Raw genomic sequence first — 17,052 nt, 5'->3', positions numbered from 1 at the left:
CTGAGGAAAGAATCCTCTTAGTACTCAAGTGAACTAGAAGGGATTCCATGGATTTAAATCCAAGTAGACCGTTGACGTTTTCTAGGAAGTAGTAAAAAATGCATAGAATGTTATGAATATAAAAATAAAAAAAATGTAAAAACATCTGTTGGATTTCATACCTAGCACGAATTTCTTCTAAAAATACTGGATAAAAATATCAACTCTAAATCAATTAAATTTTCAGAAAAATGTTTATAATACCTATGTATATTAGGCTGGCAGACAAATGGGTCATGTCGAATTTCGAAAACCGACCATGTACATTTTGTAGATTGGCCAAAAAAACTGACCTGAGCAAAATTTCAGCTCAATCGGACTTGATTTAGGGGTACCTCAAAGCGCTCAAAGAACGTTTTTTTCACTCTCAAAAATCACCTAGTAGACACCAAAAAAATCGGAAAAATCAAAAATTTAATCATGCTGCCAAATGACTTAGAGTAAGTTCACTGGTGTTGGAAAAAAAGTTGTAGAAATTTTTTCACTTTTAGCACATTTTGGAAATTTTACCATGCTAAAACATTTTCAAGATCTGTGGTCTTCAAGTGTTTTAACAACACGTGTTGTATATTTCTATCACATACGACTGAAATAGAAACAGTGCTGTAAAAAAATACAACGCCCAAAGATCTTGAAAACATTTTTGCATGGTGCAATTTTCAAAATGTTAAAATTTTTACCATTTTTTCCCAACACCAATGAATTTGCTCTTAGAAATGCGAATTTGAAGCTTTACGAAGGTAGTCGTTGACTTGATTGCAACGCACGCCTTTTTGTTTTCGTCCGTAGAAATGTTCTGTGATGTCGTCCATATAAATATTTATGAAATTTATTCTTTCAATTGAAATTTAAGTTAAACTCAGATTGAATGCCTCCATCTGACGGACGGAACTATTTAGGATTAGAATGCAGCGTACCGGAAAACGTTCGATGTGAAATTTTCAGAGGTGTTCAAAGTGTTATGTTTTTGGATTCTCATCCGCAAGGCCAAATATCTGACAGATCCTCGAGTACTTCTGGACAAGTGTTGGGCAAGTTGGAAAATGTGGAAGACTATAAAACTTCTATCCGTGCTTCGTGTGTCCCCATTACGGTCTCATCCGTTAAACCGATCTACTTTCTGAACGGAAAGCTAAGTGATAGATATGTATTTTTCATTATTTATCATATTCCAATTATTCAAAATATGTATAAGTATTTCAACGAAATATGTTTGAATCCGTTTGCTGTTCACATTTGTGGAAAAATACAAAAAAAAAAAAAAATACGGAATCTGTTGTTGCACTATGTTAGTATTCTTGTTCATTTCTCTTTTGCAATCAAATGTGTACAACTCAAGGCTTTCTGAACTATTATTTTATCATGATTAAAGGAAATGATATGAAGTTTAAAAAAATAAATTATGCTAAATAATTTCTTTAATTTTTGTGCTTAGGCAATTGTGTTTCGCATTGGTTTCATCTTGGTTATTTTAATCAATTCCTGACTACCGTAGTGGTCTTCGCTTCAATGTTCCACAGCTACGTTTGTTTAGCGCGATCCATCGTGGAAGAATATCAATTGAATTGTGGACAAGCGATTTAAAGGATTTTAAATGTAGTCATCAATCGTCAGAGATATTCTTGGGTTCACTAAACAAATCATTCAAGATACGAAATTGGCGACGAGGAGTAAGTGAGCGTTGTAAGTACAAAGGACTGTAAATAAAAAATCGCGTCGTTTGAAAATTGTGTTGTTTTTTATTCAATTTAATTGGAAAAAGATGCCACGACGACCGATCAGATGAAAAAAAAACAATGTAGGAGAATAAAAAGTGCAGTCTAAACTAGGGTTACCATACGTACTCTTTTAAGAGTACATGTACTCTTTTTCGATCGAAAAATGAGCGTACTCTTCTTTTTGTGAAATTTTAGCAAATGTACTCTTTTTTTTTGTTGAAAGACATTTGATAAGAAAAACCAATGAATTCCTTCCATTTTATGAAGTTGTTCCACGTCTTATACAAATACAACGAAAGGAATACAGCTTACAACAAATTACTTTATTTAACTTTTTTTAAATAAACATGCATTTGAGCCATTATAAACGATGAGCGCGATAAGCGCCTTTTAATATGCAAACAGTAATCAATATGCACAAAATCTAGGTAAAGTACAACAATATTTTAAAAGAAAGTTTATAATTGTCATGTAAGTCACATAACCTTTAAGACATTAACAGTAGTTGATTAAAATGGAATATCTCGGTGCCATCTCAGAGAGCACGAAATATGTACAGTAGAACTCTGCTCATCCGAGTCACAATTTTCATCAAAAATCCGTGTAAAAATGTGTTTTATCATCGCGAAACATTATTAAGTTTTAAATCTAAACTTGCCGGAAATGTCTATTAAATAGAAAAATAAAATCCAAGTAAGAACCGAGCTTTGCGCCTGGATGATATGCCTTACTAGAGCAAAAGGGTTTGTCAATGTATTTCGTTTAATCCGAGGTTTCACTTATCCGAGGTGGTCCCTCGACCGACTTCTTCGGGTAAGCGGGGTTCTACTGTACATCATTTTGCATACCATCCGGGCGCGAAGCTCGATTATATATGGACGTTTTTCCTGACAAGTTGGGTAAATTATCTCAGTGTACTCTTTTTGGTGTCACGGGATATGGTAACCCTAGTCTAAACAAGTACTCGGAATGCACGGTGAGCCAATAAGTTGTACGGCGATAGATGCATTCTTTTAACTGTATTTGAGTGGTTTTGAAACAATTTGATTTTAATCACCATCAATCACCCAAACTCAAGTGTAGAATCTCAGGAAAACTAAACTACCAAAAAGTTCACCAGTGGAAGTTTTGAAAAACACTTTCATACAGTTTCGCCGTCGTCTGGAAAAAATTCGAAGGGTTCGCTGTTTGTAAAAATGGATCAGGCGGGTTCGTCATATGTCATATGGACTTGTAGATGACGAAAATTAGTGTCGCGAGTTCGCTAGTATAAGTTACAAGGGTTGGTACCGCTAGAAACTACTTTGGCCTCGATTTCAACTTGCGACCGGTCAAGTGAAAGGGTTTTATCATCGATTTTAACTTGCGACCAGTCACGTGAAAGGGTTGGACTTGTAGGTGACGAAAATTAGTCGCGATTTCGCTAGTACAAGCTACTAGTGTTAGCATCGGTAAAAATAAGTCAAGGTCCGATTTCAACTTGCTACCAGTCAAGTGGACTTGTAGGTGACGAAAATTAAGGAAATTTATGAGATTTTCGTCACCTACAAGTCAAAACACTAGTAGCTTTTGTTCATTTTGAACATTCTGTCAATCGAGTCGAAACTGTCAGTTCTATCAGTTTTTTCAGATTATTAACATGACGTCAAATTTTAAAATATTGAAAAATTCTGCAGTCTAGAGATTGTCTAAATCCAAAATTATCAAAAAGCTGAAAATCTCTCTAATAAAGACAAAACAAAAATTATCAAACTGCCAAATTTATCAACAAGTTTACAATTGTTTTTTTTTTTTCAACATGTTTTTATTAGTCGGAATTGTCAAAATTGGTTAATTCTGGAACAGTGTTAAGTTGAATATTGTAAAATATGTCAAAATTTTTCAAAATTGTATCAATTTAAAAAATAAAGAAACGCAATTTTGAAACTTGTCTAAAAATTCAGAAAAAAAACACAACTTGTTCAAACCATCAAAATGGTTATGATTGTCATAATTTTCAAATACTTCAATATGCTTAAAATTTCCAAATCTGCTAAGTTAGTTAAAAGTAATCTACATTTAAAATTTTTCGCTATTGTCCAAATGAACCAAAGTGACAAAATTGGTAAAATTGATAAAATTATTTTTTTGAGAGTTTTGAAAATATCGGTTATTTTAGCAATTTTGGCAATAAGGACAGTTTAGACCATATTTTCCATATTGTCAATAAGGCCAGAACAAATTTAAAATCCTTATATTGTCACTCGAAGTTGCAAAAGTGCGAGGGGGGGGGGGGGGGGACAATAAAAAATAATGCGAAAAACAAATAAATTGGAATAAATTGTACGGAAGCTTGTATGCAACAAAATTGCTTACTATATCGTTGCACAAAACTTATAAGTCAAGTTATTTTTTATCGAATAATTCAATCAAAATAAGAAAACAAAAGGTGAAATAATTCCCATCTTCTTTAATTCTTTAATTTTGTTTTTTATCTTGTAATCTTTAAAATATTGGAATTTTTTATCAAAATTTACGTAAAATACTTCAAACTTTATTTATTTCCCCCTTCAGGTTTTTTGGAAATTTCGAAGAGGGGGGGGGGGGGGGGTGAGTGACAAAAGAAGAAATTGATATTTGTTCCAGCCTAATGACAAATTTGCCAAATCCTCAATTTTAACGATTTGTCAATTTCTTTTCAATTTTTACATTTCAACAATAACGATGATACCTATGACAATAGACTGAGTCGATTTGGGGTCATTTTTGAATTTCTCAAACCCTGGGGTCTGTGTTCACGAGTTTTGATCACCGCCAGTTGTTGTTATCTTTTTAAGTTGATATTTTTCGGTGATTGTTGAGCCAAATAATAACAATTTCTTAACGTTTCGGCCTACTGGACAATTTCAGCCATCTTCAGAAAAACTGTATTCAGGTAAAAAATATACAAAATTTTAAATTAACACACTTAATTTTCACAATATGTCTTAAAATTACTTCACTTTTCTGCACTTACAAATTGTTTCGCCGCGTGCTTCCGTTACGGCTGTCTGATTTAATTTGAATCCAAAACTTTAACCGCTTCTAACAGCTGGTGTCCAGCATTCTCGGCGTCGGTGTCGGCGTCGTCGTGATGTCAGCTGGAGTCCTCGTGTTTGAGGTCGTCGTGTTTGGGGTCTTAAAAGCTTCGTCTTGGTCCAAAACTCATCCATGATTTTTTGCAGAATTTTTAAGTAATGTTTACATGAGTAAATTTGAACTTTTAGGTTTGTATGGGAAAATTGAATATTTTGTACTGGAAAATCAACATCGTTTTTGTTTTGTCAGTGGAATCGAGCCAGCTGATGGTTTTTGTGCCAATTTATAAAATTCCTAAGGGAAATTTTCCGCTGAACAACTTTGTCGAAGACCATAACTTCGTATCTTATTTGGCAAAAAAGTTATTAGCAGTTTAATAGGGGTATGTCTTTTCGCATTGATAAACAGTAAATTAAATTGACATCACTGCTGGAGCCTCGCGAAGTATGGCATGAAAAGTAGTCATGCAATACTTCGATAGGCACCCTGCAGTGATGTCAATTGAATTTACTGTTTATCAATGCGAAAAGACATATCCCTATTAAACTGCTAATAACTTTTTTGCCTAATTTCGACAAAGTTGTTCAGCGGAAAATTTCCCTTAGGAATTTTATAAATTGGCACAAAAACCATCAGCTGGCTCGATTCCACAGACAAAACAAAAACGATGTTGATTTTTCAGTACAAAATATTCAATTTTCCCATACAAACCTAAAAGTTCAAATTTACTCATGTAAACGTTACTTAAAAATTCTGCAAAAAATCATGGATGAGTTTTGGACCAAGACGAAGCTTTTAAGACCCCAGGGTTTGGGAAATTCAAAAATGACCCCAAATCGACTCAGTCTACTATGACAATTTATAAATTTTTGAATATGTTGGACCATTTTGGACCAATTTGCCATTTTTTTTTAAATTTTGACAATTTTGTTAAGTTTGACAATTTCGACAATTTTGTCAATTTTGACAGTTTTATTAATTTTGACGAGGTGGATTCGTCAATAAAATTTAAAAAAATGAATAAGGCCTGTCGCCAAGCGAAAAAATGAAAAGACGGGTTCGCCATTCGCTAAAACTGATGAGGTGGGTTCACCAGCTATAAAAAAAGAGGCGGGTTCGCCATTAGTAAAACTAAAGATGAAAGTGGTTTTCGAGATACCAATGAAGAAATTTTTCGACTTTAATTTTTGGGCACCACGTGCGGCATCTATAATTTATACTATGAACCACATGTTTTTCAAATCAAGGCTATTTTTGATTACGTTTTCGAAGCTTGATCTTAAAAATAACTCAAAATATTTGATTTGGTCGAAGTTATAACGAATTAAGCCGATAGTCTTCCTTCGGCACATAAACAACATATTTGACATTTTATCATTCCATCAAAATTTTTGCGTAATGGCACGATTTCAGATCCAACTAAAATAGAGTATTAACTTTTTGGGACTTGCAGAGTATAAAGTATTGGAGAGCTTTGCAGGGAAAACAGTTATGCTGTCTATTACGAAATTTTTCAAAATATCTCCCCACTAGCAGTGCGAATTTTTGCGCACGATTTGACCACCGTATTTTGTTTATTTTACCGGTGCTGACAATTTTGAAAAAAAAAAATTGACAATCCTGTCAATTTTGAAAAAATTGACAATTTTGTAAATTTAGATGAGGCAACCCGCCTCGCCGTCAATAAAATTAAAACATGGATAAGGCGTGTTCGCCAAGTGAAAAAAATGAAGAGGCGGGTTCGCCATTTGCTAAAACTGATGAGGTGAGTTCACCAACTTAAAAAAAACGAGGCGGGTTCGTCATCTGTAAAAAAAAGTTGAGATGGGTTTGCCATTACTTAAAATAAAGATAAGGCGGGTTCGCCATGGGAAACAAAATCATCAGGCGGGTTTGCCAACTGTAAAGAAAGGATCCAGCGCGTTCGCCTTTCTTAAGGATAGTTGAGGCTAGGTCGCCATCTACGAAAAATGATCCGTTGATTTCGCAATAAATGAAAAAAAAAAATCAAACGACTCCGCATTTAAAAAAGGGAAGTTTCTTCGCGATAAGAATGATTTTATAGGTTTGAAGTTCGCTATCGTTGAGGAATAATTCGAATGTGGCAGAAAAATCTTTATTAAAGCGAAGGAGGAATGTGGTATATATCGATCGAAGGAGTCGAGTGCTTATTCAACGAAAGAATGTCAATTGAATTCTTTGGAAATTGGACGAGCAATTGAAAGGATTGCAAAGATATACTTGGGTCCACTTATCAAATTATTCAAGATACATTGGCAGTAACAGTTGATTTCGGTAGTTTGAAATCCTCGATGAGAGCCTAAGTATGTGATAGAGCAACGCAAATCCTGCCGAGCAAAAATATTCCAAATAAGAGTCCAACTACTGTAAGTTAAAATGAAAGGAATAAGATGAAGATGATCACATGGGAGAACAATTCTCTATCTATTCCAACCAAGGGACTCCGACCCTCGACTAGTATAACTTTCATACACCGCAGGTTGTAATGTGTAGTAAAATGGTAATACAAGGCCCTCGGAAAGACACAAGATGTGGGTTCAAGTCGCACCGGAAGACAAGGCGTTTTTTTCGCACGTTTTCTCGAAAAAATTGAACAGTTGAATTCGATTTTCCTTAAGGAGTTTCGTTGACTGAATGTTTGACCCATCTCTGGATCATATATTCAAAAAATTTTTATGAGAACGTGAGTAATTCCAACTTATGTTGAACAACAAGCAGCATGAGAACAGCTATTATATATTATTGGAACGGAATGTTCGTACAATAAGGGCTATTAGACAGATAATGAAAGTATGACATACCAGAGACAATTCTACTGCAGGTTGAGTACCGCATTTGGCTAAGTTTTGTTTCTAAAAGGCAAAACCACTAAGTTCCTAAGAGAAGTTTTATTTTTCTTCTCTTTAAAGTCAAGCGTTTGCACGGAGAAGCTGAATCATAAAGCGAAGTTAATCGACCTGCCTTATCAGTCAATCCTAAATAATTGTGTTCCAACTTCAAGTGCACTCAGAGAGTCTCTCGAAATTAGGAGTGTGCTACGGTAGTAGACTCTAGTGTAACTTGACTACTTTAAATATTTTTTTAAGTAAGTACGAAACAAGGATTACAAATATATAAATATATTATTCTGCAACGATAGAGAATTTTTTTTGAAGGTTCTCTAAATTTTAGGACACTTTATAACTTACTGATCCGTCTTTCATTTAAGTACTCCGCAAATTGGGCGATGACCACCACCTCAGAGCAAGTCGACAGAGACATTTCAAAACAATGACCGGCCTATGTTATGGAGACAAACGAGTCAGCCAGTAGTGGTCATTCAGTTTTCAAGAGCCGACGAAGACGACGGCAGAGAAATAAGTGTCGAAAAATGCACCACAAAACATTGCGTTACTACTTTTGATTACAGCAATTGCTGCGTGCCGGATTTGGATCAAGGCGATATTGGAACTGGTCTGTTTTCTATTCTCTGGGAGGTGTATTGCATCGAAAACCGACAGATGAGGAACAAGTATCACGGAGATGGACACTTCCGGGTGTTGGTTATCCCAATACTGCTGTGTATCTTTGGGGGACAACGGCTAACATGCGTTTCAGGTATGTTGTAATTTTAAGCGAAAATCAAATCATCAACACAAGGTTATCTGAGATCAGTTGATTTTGTAGCATGTTAATACCTACGAAAAACAGACTGTTTAGCTCCTTGAAAACCGAATTATTGTAAGCTTCAGAAGAAATTTTTGATTAGTATTTTGTATTTTTTTTAAATATTGATGAGTCATTAAAATCAGAATCAGAACCAAGAAATCGGAAATCCAACCTTCTCAAAATAAAAAAAAGAGTAACATATGTATCTGAAATTTCAACGCAAATAACAAAAATCAGGCCTTAAAGTGAATTTGAAGAAATTGTAATTAAAATCCAAAATTAGAATTGAAACTTAAAAAACAGTTAAAAGTTACAACTGTAAAATGAAAATGTAAATGTAAATGAATGCTCATCTATGCATAGGTTTTCAAACTATATAATTTTGATTATGACTTCTTTTGGTCTTCCAACTATAAACATAGGAAAATTTTATTAAATGTAATATCCGAATAAATTCTAACGGTTTAAAAGATCTCTGAAAAAAATCTTATTGGGGTTCAAAACTGAAAACCTTGTAACCTTAATTTTCTTTTTTTTCCAATCTCAGCCGATGACACGTCTACCCGTGGCGATTGGACCACTTCGCTGCCCTGTGCATTGCGCAACTACCCGTCCGGATCCGTCTGCGTCTGCAATGTGACCTACTGTGACACGCTTGAATTCGCGGAACCGGTAACCCAGGGCGAATTTGTGCTGGTTTCGAGCGGCCGCAACGGGGATCGCTTCCGAATGGCTCGGGGCAAATTGGTCAACAGCACAGCAATTAAAGAAGTTCGATTTTTGCCCGTGGTAATGCGAGCTGGGCAGCAAAGGCAAAGGCGAGCTGCCTCCCGGGGTGTGCGGATCGTAGTCGATCACGATCGGAAGTTCCAGACGGTGCTTGGGTTTGGTGGGGCTTTTACCGGGGCCGTTTCCTATAATTTGGATTTGATGAAACCGGAGCTGAGGAAGAGTTTGTACACGTCTTATTACTCGAAGACGGCCGGGATCGGGTACAATTTTATGCGGATTCCGATCGGAGGATGCGATTTTGATTTGAAGCCGTGGGCTTACAATGAAGAACCGGTAAACGATGTTAAGTTGTCCAATTTTACCCGGCTAGATGACCGGGACCTTGCCAAGGTCGCTCAGATTAAGGAATTGATTCAGGTCACCGAGAATAGTGATATCAAATTTATGGGAGCAGCGTGGAGTCCGCCAAGGTGGATGAAGTCGAACAATGATTGGAGTGGTATCAATCGTTTGAGACCAGAATTTTATCAGGCTTGGGCTGATTATCACATCAAGTATCTTGAATTAATGAAGGCGGCCGGAATGGATTACTGGGCTATCTCCACAGGCAACGAACCGATGAATGCTGTTATCGGATTTCTGTTTATTCGATTTATGAGTCTCGGCTGGATTGCTTCCAATCAGGGAAAATGGGTCGGGGAGAATCTCGGCCCAACGTTGAGTAACTCGGCCTTCAAAGATGTCAAACTATTTGCAGGCGACGATCAGCGTTATACATTCCCCTGGTGGTTCAATGAAATGGACAAAGGGCATCCGAATGCTACCAAATATTTGGATGGTCTAGCAGTGCATTGGTATTGGGATGGAATTACACCCGCTAGTCTGCTGGATAAAACGGTGGAACAGTATCCGGGTAAACTGCTGTTCAATACCGAGGCGTCACTTGGCGATAAACCCTTCGATACGCATGGACCGATTCTGGGGTCTTGGGATCGAGCCGAGTCCTACATCAAGTACATCTTGCAGGACCTACAGCACAGCGTCAACGGATGGATCGATTGGAATTTGTTGCTGAACGAAATCGGTGGACCAAACTATGCCAACAACTACGTGGAAACGGCTGTGGTCGTGAACAGCACCACCGGGGAGGAGTTCTACAAGCAACCGATCTTCTACGGGTTGGGGCACTTTTCCCGGTTTATTGCTGAGGGTTCGACACGAATCGAAACGACCAGCAGCGATTCCAGTATCACCGTCGTTGGGTTCGAACGGCCCGATGGCAGGACCACGCTGGTTTTCTACAACAAGTAAGTGATTAGTAAAAATCGGTTTTTGTTTTAATTTTGTTTCTTTTGAGAGCACCTGTATCCGTGGTCCAAGCAGCCGGTTTAGACCCACTTTTTGTTTAGTTTCCTGGCGCGGGATTTGACTCCCGTTCTATGCTTATTAGATCAGCTAGGAGGCTTCGCTAACTTTCAAGACATCTGGCATCTGGCCTGTTTCACTGTATGTTGGTCGAACCGCACATTGATCTTCTGGGGCATTTAACGAACCAAAGATTCGGATTGCAATGGACCTTCCTTGCATCCTCTGGTCAGTCGTTTCTTGCTTCGGAGCATTTCTTGCTTTGAAGCTATCTCGACAAGCAAGTTGTCACATCTTATATATAAAAATGGAGGCGTTTTCTTTGTAACACCATCACGTATGAATGGTCGGTCGTAATTAAGTGAAATTTGGTATCTGAGGGTTTTTCGGGTCAAAGATGGTTTGTGTAATAGAATAGTTTCAAAAATCTCACTTTTTATGAAAGAGGGGTCCCCATACAAAATTATCTCTTTTCCACATCTTATACATATATAAAAATGGAGGCGGTTTCTTTGTAACACCATCACGTATGAATGGTCGGTCGGAATTTAGTGAAATTTGGTATCCATGGTTTTTCGGGTCAAAGATCGGGGCTCCTATACAAAATCAAGAAACGGGACAAAACTCGAACAACTTGAAGACGATTTTCATGAAAACTGATTCACGAGCACGACGAAGTTAAAGAACTGTAAACATTTCCCAATGATTTATTAAGTAACAGGTAAAACGAAGTTTATCGGGTCAGCTAGTTGTCACATAATTCCGAACCATGTAATTGAATACTAAAATGTTTTTTTTTTTTTTTTTTGCAAATACAATCCTAACGCTATATCGAGCAGATTCTGTATACATCATCTGCTTTCAGATATTTCAGTATAGAAACCCGGTTTTTCTTTATGTCTTGCTCAGAAACATAGCCCATTTAGTTTCTGATGAGATTCGTCTAATCGAAGCAATCTATAAGATGAATAGCAACACACGCATGATGTTTGTTTATCATGTGCAAACAACTAGTAAAGGCAACTATGGTGATTGTTTAGTATAAAAGCAAGGTAGAAAAGTAAAATAAAGTACTCCAGTTTCTACAACTAAAAGCACCTATATTCGTGAACGAAATTAGATCCAATCCCGTGAAAAAACTGGCAACCCCGCTCGTGTTCCATTAACTGTCAAACGCGGTTTAGAACTGCGTCGAATTGGATCTAAATCTCATCAGTTTTGGATCAGTCCTTATACCGGTTCTAAAATAAATTGGGTTGAAACTGGTATAATGCTCTAAGAGGAGGAGTTGCTCTAAGAGCATCTGTATTCGTGGTCTATTATTGGGTCTAATTTATACAAGAATTGAACCAAAGAAATTAGATCCGTGGTCCGGGGTCCCACCAACCGGTTTAGACCCAAATTCCGACCAATGCAACCGCACTGGTGGTCCATCATACCAGTTTCAACTCACCTTTTTTTAGAACTGGTATAAGGATTGGTCCAGAACTGAGCAGATTTGGATCCAATCTTATGCAGTTCTGAACAATTTGACAGTGAATAGGGGTTGCCATGTTTTTTACTGGGTTTGATGTGCCCAGTTCTAGTGGAAAGGAGAAGAAGAAGAATCTAGCGATTTAGGAATCAACACTGACAAGGCCAGCCAGCGCCGAAGCAAAAACAACAAACCGAAACCCGTAAGAACAACGAACAAGGATCCTCGGGAGGTCATCGAGGCAGGAACGAGAGCCACTGGAAAGTCGTCGGTCAGGGCTGCACCGGGGCCACTGGAAGGTCGGCGAACCGGGGGTCTTGGAAGGTTGTCGGACCAGGAGTCAACTGGAAGGTCGTCGAACCGGGAAGCCAGGTGGAAGTCGTCGGACCGCTGCCATGGAAGGTTGCTGATCTGAGACAACGAAGCAGTCGTAGGGACAGATCTACTGGTAGGTCGTCGTATCGAAAGCTATGAAGGTTGGCTAGCCGGTATCATGGAACATCGTCAAGTCAGGAACCAGCTGGTGGTCGTCGAATCAGAAGCCACTGGAGGACTTATAGAGAGGGGTACCAAGGAAGATCGTCAAGCCGGTGCCATAGAAGGTCGAAAGCCAAGTGAAGGTGGTCGGGTTGGAACCACTGAGTGGCGTCAGGTCTCATGGCGTCGAGGCGTAGGAGTAAGCCTCGAGCGAGTCGAGACCGGAATTCTGCTGGAAGGTCGTCGGTTCGGAGCCAGTTGGAGGTCGTCGGATCAGGGATCTGGAAGGTTATCGTACCTAGAGGCCAGTTAGAGGTCGTCGAGCACGAGGCTCCTCCTGAAAACGGCGCTGCCGCTCTTCAACGCACGCTCCGGACCTAATTCTTCGCCTTCATTACAACCTTCTGGCTTCCGGCTTTTCGATCTTCCACGATTCCTGCCTCGACGACCTCCAACTGAACTCCAGGTACGACGACCTTCCAATTGGCTCCTGGTCCGACGACCTTTCATGATCCCTGATCCGACTACCTCCATCTGGCTCCGATCCGACGACCTTCCTTCTAAATTCTAGTCTCGACTCCCTTGCTGCGGCTCGCAGCTTTCTTCTTTGTCTCATAGTGGTTCCAGCCCGACAACCTCCACTTGGCTTTTCGTTCCGACGACCTTCCATGACACCGGCTTGGCGACTTCCGTGGTACCCCGCTCACAAGTCCACCAGTGACTTCTAGTTCGACGAGCACCACCTGGTTCCTGACTTGACGACGTTCCATGATACCGGCCCGCCAACCTTTCATGGCTTTCGGTACGACGACCTCCCAGTGAATCTGGCCCGACAACTTCTTCGTTTTCTCAGCCCAGCGACATTCCATGGCACGGGTCCGACGACTTGTTTGGTTCCGGCTCGACGCTCTTATTTTGGCCCGACGCCTCACAAAAGGCACGGCGACCTTCACCTAGCTTCCCGATTCAACGATCTTTCAGTTGGCTTCTGGTCCGACAACCTTCCACGGTCTCCGGCTCAACAACCGACATATGGCTCTGCACTGACGACCTTCCAATGGCTCTGGTTCCTGCCTCGATGACCTCCCAATGGTTCCTGGTTCGTTATCTTCCCGGGCTTCGGCTCGTTGTCCTTCCATCGGCACTGGCACTTCTTGCCACTGTTGATTTCGCTTTTCCTCCTTTCCACAAGAACTTGGCCCATAACCTGCTGCACTTGGGCAGTGGAAAGGAGAGACTTGTTCTAGTTGGTGATAGAACTATTCATCTCATCGATTGCTTCGATGAGTCTAATCTCAACACTCTTCCTCAACACACGCATTTCGCAGCCTTCTAACTGTCTTTTATACAGAAACCATTTTCATGGTAACACAAAATACTTGTTTATTATTTATGTGTATGTTGTTATTTGTCCCATCGATTGCTTCGATGAGACAAATCTCAACAAAGATGAATAGCAACACACGCATGATGTTTGTTCATGATGTGTAAACAACTAGTAAAGGTAACTATGGTGATTGTTTAGTATACAAGCAAGCTAGTTTCAATCACCAAGAACAGAACAAGTCTCCCCTTTCCACTGCCCAAAGTGCTTCTAACAACAGTTTCGTACTATTTTAGGACTTTTTTGCGAAAAGTGACCAAAAGCTACAGCCAAAAGATCAGAGAAGCAGATGCTTCAGTAGACACTCCTTGAGGTAGAACTTCCGGTTTGCAGTTCCTTGACACATCGCTTGCCAAATCTTTTGAGTTATTCTAAGCGTTATTTTAAATTTTTATTGATAATTCCGTTTCTTTTTATTCTGGATACTTGGATAAAGTTGTTTTTTGTGATTTTACCGAATTTCCTTTATAAAGCTTTTTTTGTATTTTTCCCTGAATGCACCGATTCTTTACTGATATCCTACATCTTCCGTAATAGGAAATCCAGTCCTTGCGATGTCACCATCCAGGACGCGACCCGAGGAACCACCCAGCTGCAGATCGCCCCGAAATCGGTACATTCCATCCTTTACGCCTAATTGAGCCGATGACAAATCATCGCATTGTAGATAGTAGTAAGAAGAAAAGGAAATGCAAGACCAGAACAAAACAGACGAGCTCAACGAAATCTGTATGGCGTTAGCTAAGCGTGACCCGGCTGCACGTTGCTGTTTCATACTTCCGTTCCGCGGAAGAATTACTCGTCGTCGTCTTGCTTCATGGTGCTCTGATAACATAGAGGGATACGGCAATCGAGTGTCCTCAAGGAAGCGCGAACGGCAAACCAATCGACTAATCCTAGTTAGTGTGGGATAATTTTGAGGTCCGTTGGCGTCGTTTGTTTAGGTTAGAAAAATACTGATTCAGCACGTTCACATGTTGAGAGCGATCGCATTTCCGCTTTCGATCAAAGTACAAACGCCCTCTTTTTTCAATATTTCCTTACAAGAATTTGAATGTAGTTTTTGTAAATAAATCTTAAAAATTACTATAAAATCTTAGTTGCCAATTTTTTTTTAAATAACATTTTGATGACTCAAATTAACATCGCTACATTGGAGTCCCCCTAGCAGGGTTTCCTTCGAAAGGGTTTTGTCTAAGATCGGGGAGAAGACAGCAACTGTCACGGTCTATTTCCACACGCATCTGTGACTGTCTGCCAGCGGTGTAGGACACGAATATTGCCCTTTTCATTTTCATTCAGAAAGAATGTTACGCGATATGTGGTGTCTCGTAGAATGAAACCACTCAGAAGTCAGAACAGAAGATGTAAAAGATGAAAAGCAAAAAAAAAAGTGTCTCAAAACTCGACATAATCTGTTTCATCCCAGACGCAGAGAGAACGATCATTCAAAAATTGAAACATTTCCGCTAGCACGAGCGGCCGTGTGAGTGATTGACGGAAACAGGCCCATTGGCAGCAGTCGAGTCAAGGTACTTGGGGAAAGTCCAGGTGTGCTCCCGATGGCGATGATGTAACTCCACTGTTTTTTCGCCTCTCACGACACCGATCGATTGCGCCAATCTGTCAGGATTTTTGGTCGGAATACCACCCAGCTAAGAACTGTACCCGAAAAAAATGCACTGTTTTTTCGGAATAAAAACTTTCGAATGCATGGATGGGAAATGATCAAATTCTCAGTGAAACTGCCTAGTAGTGTAATATATAAAATTTCTCAATGTTGTGTGAAGTGGTTTTTGAAATGCCAATAAAGAAGGGCATTATTTAAATTTGCAGCTTCAACATTTTGGATCAATTGTATCAATCGTTAAGTACCACTTCGTCAGCCACATGAAATTCTAGTTATTAAATTTTACAATGTTTTCTCCTTGATGAAAAATTAAACGAAAAATTTCTGGCTGGAGATCTGCCAGGGTTCCGCTACAAAGGACGTTTTGCAGACTATAAATACGATTTTTTTTTCGACATTTTACGTCATTCGACGGCTCAACTTTCTTGCGCACGATTTAACCACTGTCTAGTTTATCCATTAAATTTTTCTGCTCGACTGTATGTTTTTAATGTTTTGGGATGTTTTCGGTGGTTTCAGTCAAATATGTGATTCAAAAACGATTTTTATCACAACATCAGACTTTTGGCTTATATTTAGCCTTTATCAAGGAATCTAACAAGTTTGAAAAAAAAATTAGTATATGCTGTAAAATATTGTTTTCGTGTACTTTCAATGATGCTTCGTTTTTCGTCCAGTTTTTTTTCAATATTCTATGAAATTGTCCATTAGTAACACTGTCTACGAAGTTCTGTCTGTGGTGTGTAAGCAAGTGAAACAGTTGTCCAAGTTTGAATGCTTCTTATCTGTTCCTTTTTTCAGATTGGCCCAAAAAATAACCTGTGAAACATTCTAGCACAATCAGACTAGATTCAGGGGTGCCTCAAAAATCACCCGAAGGGGCGGGAGGTGGGTGGGGCGGTTTTTCTAAAGGAAATCGAATAGATAGAAATTTTAATATTTATGCCAGATGACTTGAAATGCATAAAACCACAAAATTTGGTGTTATCTAGAAAAAAAAAACATTCCAGTAGCTGTTCTGTGTCCCAGATTCGAGTGTACAAATTTCAACGTAAATTCACAAAAAAAAATCAACAATTCTACGTTTTGAAATAAAACATAATTTTTCTCCAAAAATAAACCCCACGGCAACCGAATGCTGCCTACCTAGTGAAGTGTGGGGTGCTCCAAAAATCTATTTGCGAGTCATTCTAGGCAGAAGACCGGCAAAACGCCGCCGCACCCAGCCGTCATTCAATAAAGCTATCATTCCGGGGAAAATTTATCGCTCTTGATGAGTAGTATTTTGGATGTAATTGAGAAGGATTAGTAGCACTTTTTGTCACCATAGGCAATGGGCGGGCGGGCGAGAAAAAGAAAAATCTGGGACGGATTTTGGGATGATGGAGATCAACTGAAGCTGGGCGAGGGCAGAAAACGCTCTCTAGGTGAAAAATATGGACATCGTCGAGATGTTTTCGGATGCGCGTCTTTTCTTTCTACGGTAGCTTGTCATATTTTACGATGA

At 39.1% G+C, this 17,052-nt stretch overlaps 1 protein-coding gene across 1 annotated transcript; it reads left to right on the top strand.

Moving 5' to 3' along the window:
- Positions 1–8,069: 8,069 nt before the first annotated feature.
- LOC129739458 (lysosomal acid glucosylceramidase) lies at positions 8,070–15,011 on the top strand. Its single transcript, XM_055730914.1, has 3 exons — positions 8,070–8,432; positions 9,031–10,522; positions 14,453–15,011. Exons 1-3 carry the CDS (start codon positions 8,117–8,119, stop codon positions 14,550–14,552), a joined length of 1,908 nt encoding a protein of 635 aa, XP_055586889.1. The 5' UTR covers positions 8,070–8,116; the 3' UTR covers positions 14,553–15,011.
- The last annotated feature ends 2,041 nt before the right edge of the window (positions 15,012–17,052 follow it).

Source organism: Uranotaenia lowii, chromosome 1, assembly GCF_029784155.1.
Source record: "Uranotaenia lowii strain MFRU-FL chromosome 1, ASM2978415v1, whole genome shotgun sequence".
NCBI lineage: Eukaryota > Metazoa > Arthropoda > Insecta > Diptera > Culicidae > Uranotaenia > Uranotaenia lowii.
Note: the sequence above shows the minus strand (reverse complement) of the source record. Positions and strands in the feature narration are given on the sequence as shown.